Source organism: Neopelma chrysocephalum, unplaced genomic scaffold (assembly GCF_003984885.1).
Source record: "Neopelma chrysocephalum unplaced genomic scaffold, ASM398488v2 Primary Assembly neopelma1_108, whole genome shotgun sequence".
In the NCBI taxonomy this organism is placed as follows: Eukaryota; Metazoa; Chordata; class Aves; order Passeriformes; family Pipridae; genus Neopelma; species Neopelma chrysocephalum.
The window spans coordinates 433,976-440,561 of NW_020897773.1; the positions used below are offsets into that span (position 1 = coordinate 433,976).

General features: G+C 50.9%; 1 protein-coding gene across 1 annotated transcript; it reads left to right on the forward strand.

Moving 5' to 3' along the window:
* The first annotated feature begins 5,598 nt into the window (after positions 1–5,598).
* MIXL1 (Mix paired-like homeobox) lies at positions 5,599–6,382 on the forward strand. The gene is made up of 3 exons (XM_027696533.1): positions 5,599–5,892; positions 5,969–6,040; positions 6,209–6,382. The coding sequence occupies exons 1-3, from the start codon at positions 5,599–5,601 to the stop codon at positions 6,380–6,382; spliced, it is 540 nt and encodes a 179-aa protein (XP_027552334.1).
* The last annotated feature ends 204 nt before the right edge of the window (positions 6,383–6,586 follow it).

Below are 6,586 nucleotides of genomic sequence, written 5' to 3' on the forward strand. Positions count from 1 at the left end.
CTGAAGCTCTTATCAACTCCTTGGAGCAGAATACACGAACAGCACCACCAGGTCTTGAAGTCTTGTCTCACACCTCTCAGGAAATGGCTTAACCCACTAAGTCACATCCCCCTCCTAAGCACAGGGCTAAAGTCACAAGATACTATTAGCTTCTTGTTGCCAAAACCAAAGAGAGACAGCAGTTTAATTTTCAAAGCAAAACAGATCATGCATATATAGAGGGAATCAGGTCTGAGCCAAGCACAGTCATCTTTCAGAGTGGGCACAACCACTTATCACATTGCATTTATTTTAACCCTATGGAAGATCTGTGCACAGAGCTGCTGGGCAAGCCTGGCCCTTTACTCTGGGATCTGAAATAACTGGTGGCACTGCACTGGGCTGGGCTGCATGAGCAGCAGCCTGTGCTGGGGACTGATGTCACCAGGCTCTGACATCCTTCTGCTTCTCCATGCAAGGGGCTCCATCCCATATTTCTTACCCGTTGGTACAAAAGCCCTGAAAGGGGTTCAGCCCAGTCCCTTGGTCACAGGTCACATTCAGGACACCATGGCTGCACCACAACAGGTCACACTGTCAGACAGAAAATAGGGACAGCACTGCTCTCCCTTTCACTTCTCAGCCACATCCAAGCACCCACTGTCAACTGGGACAGTCTGGGGACACCTGGAGTGTGGCCAAGTCACACTTCTGGCCTTGAAGCAAGATGCTGGCTGTATCCACCTCATTGTCTCTCAGGTGGAGGCGAATACACTTCCTGGGCTGACCAGAAAGGCAAAACTCCTCTTCTCTGTAGAGGGCTCTGGCAAGGAAGGGCTCTCAGGGGCACAGCTGAACATCCACAATGGACAGGCAGCTCAGGTCTCTCAAGAATACGTCTCAAGCCATCTGCAAACCATGTCAGAGCAAGGACTATAAACAGCCCACCTGCTCAAGCTCTTCCTTGTTACAGCCACGAGGGATAGAAAAATGACAACTGTAAATTAAAAACATGACATCACTGTGAGATCTCAGAACTCTACCTAAAAGCCTCAATATATAGATCTTGGTGTCTGTACATTGGGAAGACCTGATAAACCTCTAAAAGCGTTTGGAGGCTGTAAAGAGCTTTGTCAGAATGACTAGAAGCCATCAAAGGGAAATTAAGTATTCATCCAAAGATTTCCTCTTAGGCATAATGAAAAAACCTCAAAACCTAAGTGTAACATGCATTAACAATTTCTACTATCAGGACCCTGCTAAAGAAGCTGAAAATTATATGGCATTTTCATGCCAGCAGAAGCTCTGAGGCAAATACAGTTATATGTGCAACCATACAAATGTCTCTGGTCTACACTGAATTTTATTTGTGAGATAATTATCCAGGGATTGCTTCTTCAATACAGCTTAAACTTGAGCTACGTCTTAACAGCAAAAGTGTAATTTTGTTCTTTCTTAAACTTTCTCTAAGTTAATGAAATCAGGTTTGTGTGACCACTGTTCCTTTTATTTTGGTCAGTCTTCTAATATAGGGAGAAGAACTTTTTACAAGGGCATGTAGTGACAGGACAAGGGGGATGGCTCTAAGTGGAAAGAGGGCAGATTTAGACTGGATATTAGGAAGAAATTCTTTACTGTAAAGGTGGTGAGACACTGGCAGAGGTTGCCCAGAGAAGCTGTGGATGTCCCATCCCTGGAAGTGTTGGAACTAGATGATCTTTAGGGTTCCTTCCAACCCAAACCGTTCTGTGATTATGTGATAAGATTTGAGCCTGTTGGCCTGTTCCTCTGTAGATGTAGAAATTGAGATCCCCGAGATACCAAGCCTTTGCAAGTTTAGTCAGGTTGACAAGATACTGCTGACTTTGCACTACTGAAAACTTCAATCTCAGGTTTAGAGACCAGAGGATTCATGTTAAAGACAGCCACCAAAAAGAAAAAAAAAACCAATAAGTCTTGCTGGGATGACAAAATACCATGCAAGAGCTGTGTCCCTGAAGAGTCCTAGAAGGACCAAGGTGATGAGAAAAGCTAGAAGAGTTTGAACACATCAAAGGCTGCACTAGCAGTTACAAACCACTGCATGATAAAACCCATCATGTCCCATCCCCTCTGGGACTGAGCTGCAGAACTGCTCATGTGTGTTAGTTACCTAAAGGGGTGTGTTTGTTTTGTCAGCAAAGTCACAACTGGATGTCACACTACTGCATACTCTTGCCATACATTCTGGAATGCTTCCTAAGCTCCAGTTCCTCAAGTCATGTAAGGCAGGATCATAGCAACACAAGGCAGTTTGCTCTTGCCTCAGAGATAGCTCTCTCAGTTTTAGCCATCCTAATTTCAAAAAGCAAGCCACTTCTGGACTTATATCATACCTTCTGCATCTGGGGGTAAGAAGTAAAATCCCCCTTTGTATCTAGACAGGATGCAAATAAAAGCAAGTATGCAGAATAGGAAGTGAGGAAATTCTGAATGTCTTCCTAAATGCTTCCAGCCCTTGCCTAGGTATGACTCCATGCAGATATTGGCACCTACAAGACGTTGGAAACTTCCTTGTCAGACTACCAGGGGCACAGCAGGATGCAAAACTACTTGTTAGGGAAAGGAAACTCCACTGAATCCAGACACAGGGCATTTTCCTTGCTGCGGGAGGCACACTACAGTACTCCACAGGCATGGCTTTTAGGACATCAGTGGGATGACACTGTAGGAGCTGTGAAGTGTGCCATTGTGGGGAGGGAGAGAATTGGCAGAAAGAAGAAAGCAGATGTCTTTCTGCCATCCTGCTTGTCTAGAAGAAGGCAAAAACCTCCTACTCTGATCTCCACCTAACAGCACACTCCTTTACAATCAGAGCACCTTTGCCTTTATTCAATCTGAGATCCCTTTTAAACCAAGCCAGTACAGAAGGGGGGCCACCAGGATCCCATGGAGGAAATTAGTGTGAGCAAAAGGAAAGAGAAAATACGATTCCTGGGCTATGGACCCAGAATTGCTCTGCTTTGCATCCCGCACATACCACTGGTAAGCAAATAAGGACTCGTCACCAAGATATATCATCATGCTGGTATTAGCCCAGAAAGGGAAACTGAGGCAGGCTAGAAGTAAACAGAGGTCAGCACCAAAGCTGTGCAGCCAAGCAGTGCAGCCTGACCTGCTCACAGCAGCCTTAGCCCTCACAGGTACATCCGCTAGAAAATGCAATTGTCTGCAGACAGGTAATGCAGAGCCTGAGCATGAACCCCATGTCCTGGAGCCTGTGTGTGTAAACCTGGGCTACATGAAAGGCACTGACTGCTTTGCCCACAATTTGGTCACACAGACTTCCTATTCCACACTGCAGAGCCAGCGGTTACCCTGCGCTCATGTACAACATACATTGCAACAAAATTTACTGTGTAAAAGTTACCTTTCTCCTGCTGTAACAAAGTAGACTTTTTTTAATAGTCACAAATGTTACATCTGTATCTCCTAATGAAAGCTTTCAGGCCTGGGAAACCTCACCATTTATTTCCTCATCAGGGGAAGCACATCAGCTGCTGTCACAAGACAGCCATTCGAACAACTCTGAAACCATAAACAGCAAGGGAACTGAGAAGGCTTTTGGCCTGAAGGATGTCACAGCAGTCAGAAATCAAAGAGTCAGCCCATTTCCAGATTTATGAGTTGGGAACAGGTCTGTTAGCTCCCAGTACTCTTTCCTCAGTATGTATTCAATATACATTGATAGTCGTCTTAATGGGAAGTCTGACACTGAAAACCATGACACTCCTGGATAGTCTGTCTCAGTTTTGTTCTCTTCTAGCTCAGTATTAGATCCATGTGGTGGCAGTCCTAGAAGCACCCCAGATGGGATCCCCTCATTTCTCTCTTGCTGTATCTGGCAGTGTGCCCTCACTTGCACAGCTGTCCCAGGGGCTGCTGGTAACCCACAGGTGGGAATCCCAGTTCTGGATTAAAAAACCCCCCACAACTGCCATTACTGTACAGTTAATTTAACTTGGATTAATTCCTTGATTGCACTGTGTGGACTGACACACAGCTTAGACACATGCTCAGCTAAAAGGAAGACATCAGGATGGGGGTAAACAGTGGGGTGCCTGTGGTGCCAGCAGCTCCTTAAGCCTGGGCTGTTCCTGAAAGAAAAAACATATGTATGTGTGTGAAAACACACGTTTCCTCAAAAACCTGTTTTCTTTGTCTGGCAAACTTAATCAACCTTAACCAAATCCTTGAAACTAAAGTCAATGTTCCTATAAGGGCAAAACAAGATTAAATCCTTCAGAAACCTAAAGGATGTCACATCTCTATTCTTCATGACTCAGAAAAGAAACTTCTGCTATGTTTTTCAGCAAATACAATTAGATGTAAAATAGGATAAAATATTCATCATGTAAATGCATTACGAAGTAATTTCCCTTTTGGTGCCACCTATAGCATCCTCTAAATCTGCATAGAGTCTGCAGAGTAATTTAACCCTTCTTTAATAAAAATGTAAAATAATGCTGTCTTTGCTTTCTGGATCACCACTCACCGTGTCCTTTCTCACCACTATGCCCTCTCATTACTCTGCTAACTGAGAACACTGTACAAGTCTCATGTTTCTGACTGCTGTCTGTAGACTAAAGGCCATGATTTTGGGAATAACCTAGAAACTTCTGTAATGAAAGCACCTGGATTGCTGCATGTACAAAAGCACAAATGTACAAGAGCTTTAGGAATAAAACTTCCAAAAAAGGGTTTTAACAATCAAACCACAATTTTCCTTATAAAGTCACTTTTTTAGGAGACAGTTGCGTAGAGTAAAATGAAGGCAAACCATTTTTTAAGTGCCTTGCTGTTGGTCAGAGTGTGTGGGCTGGGAAACAGTCATGGCACAACTCTGTGATGAGCAGGAGTACACAGGCATTAGCAAGTGGGTGGGAAAGACGATGACACCCTCGTCTGCCTCTGCCTCGTCTGGCTTTCCAGGTGCATTTAACTTGCATCTTAAAAAGAAAGAGATGTTTTTGCAGCAGCAGGCACAGCAGGAGGCCATACACCGGTGCACAGCTGGCAGCAAAGCACTGCAAGCAGAGCAGCCGCAGCCACGAGAAGAGATAACTTCTGTTTGCTTTACGTCTCACACCATGCAAGATTCATCACTTGCCAAAGCAGACAGCTGCTGGAGGACATCTACCTCCATACCAGTAGATAGAGGGAGCGAACTCCATAACCCTATCAGCCCAGATGTTTTATCAGAAATAACCCAGCTGGGGGACAGTCCTATGCGGGGTGCCAGCCTCCCAACACCAAGTTGTTTTGCCCACAAAGGACAGCTGTAAAGCTCCCTCTCCCTTCTGCTGTCCATATTCTGTGCAGGGAGCCGAGGGCTGCCGGCCATCACCCACCCCGTCGGGCAGGCCTAGGGCTGCGGTGCCCGGCCACCGCCGAGTCCTCTGGGCTGAGCGAGGCAGGGGGCCGCCCCAGCCGGACACCCCCCGGCCCCCAGCCCGGTGGGGCCCCAGTGCTCACCTTCCCCGCGGGGCAGTGCCGCCCCCTCAAACCCCCGCCCCCGCCGAGCCCCCCTCCCCGGCTATAAAGCGCGGGGCACGGTCCGGACCCCTGCTCGCCGCTGCCATGGCCGCGCTGCGCTTCGGGGGGTCCCCGGCGGAGCCGCCCGCCTTCCCCGCGGGCAGGTGGGCGGGGGGCGGCGGGCCCGGCCCTGGCCCTGCCTCGTCCGCCCTCAGGGCGCTTCCCTCGGCCGAGCCGTCGGAGGGGGCGCCGGCGGCCTCGCAGCGTCGGAAGCGGACGAGCTTCACGGCGGCGCAGCTGGAGACGCTGGAGCTGGTTTTCCAGGACACCATGTACCCGGACATCTATCTGAGGGAGAAGCTGGCGGACGCCACCCAGATCCCCGAGTCCCGCATCCAGGTGAGGGGCGTCGGCCGCGCCGCGCCTGCCGCGCCGGGGCCGCCCCACCGCCCTCACCGCCGCCCTTTCTCCCCAGGTGTGGTTCCAGAACCGCCGCGCCAAGTCCCGCCGCCAGCGGGGACCGCCCCGCCCCGGCCCCGCCGCGCCGCCGCCCTGCCCGCGGCCGCCCCGCTTCGCCGCCCTGCGCGCCCCGGAGCGGCCCCTTCGCGCCCTCCCCGGGGCGGCCCGGGCGGAGGACGGCTCGGCCCCCTACGAGTGGCCTCCGGCCGCCGCCTTCCCTCCCTGTCCCGGCTTCGAGGGCTTCCCGCCCGGCCAGCCCGGCCGGGCTGAGCCCGCCCCGTTCGCGGGGAGCGCCGCCGGCCCCTTCGCGCCGGCCCGCGCCTTCTGCGGGCAGTACTCGCCCGTGTCGGACGCCGAGGACACCAGCGGCTACTCGGAGTCGGGCTCGGAGTGGGAGGAGAACGCGCTCAGCGCCTTCCGCGCCCTCTGAGCGCCGCCCCGGTGGGACGCGGCCCGGCCTGGGCAGAGGGTTAACCCGCAGCCCAACCCGCCAAACCCCGTCCCGGGGTGCGCTGCTCGGGCGGGGAGCAGCCACACAGCGCGCTACCTCACCTCTGCTGCTCTGCCACTGTTGCACTTTATCCGGTAGTAACTGATTTTACCTATTTATTTGAGGAAGATACGGGTCGGCTCC

Excerpts from the sequence above, each read along its gene's own strand:
- MIXL1 (XM_027696533.1), top strand. The coding sequence starts at position 5,599 with ATGGCCGCGCTGCGCTTCGGGGGGTCCCCGGCGGAGCCGCCCGCCTTC. Across the intron at positions 5,893-5,968 it reads TCCCCGAGTCCCGCATCCAG|GTGTGGTTCCAGAACCGCCG; the intron begins GTGAGGGGCGTC and ends CTTTCTCCCCAG. Across the intron at positions 6,041-6,208 it reads GCCCCGGCCCCGCCGCGCCG|CCCGGCCGGGCTGAGCCCGC; the intron begins CCGCCCTGCCCG and ends CCGCCCGGCCAG.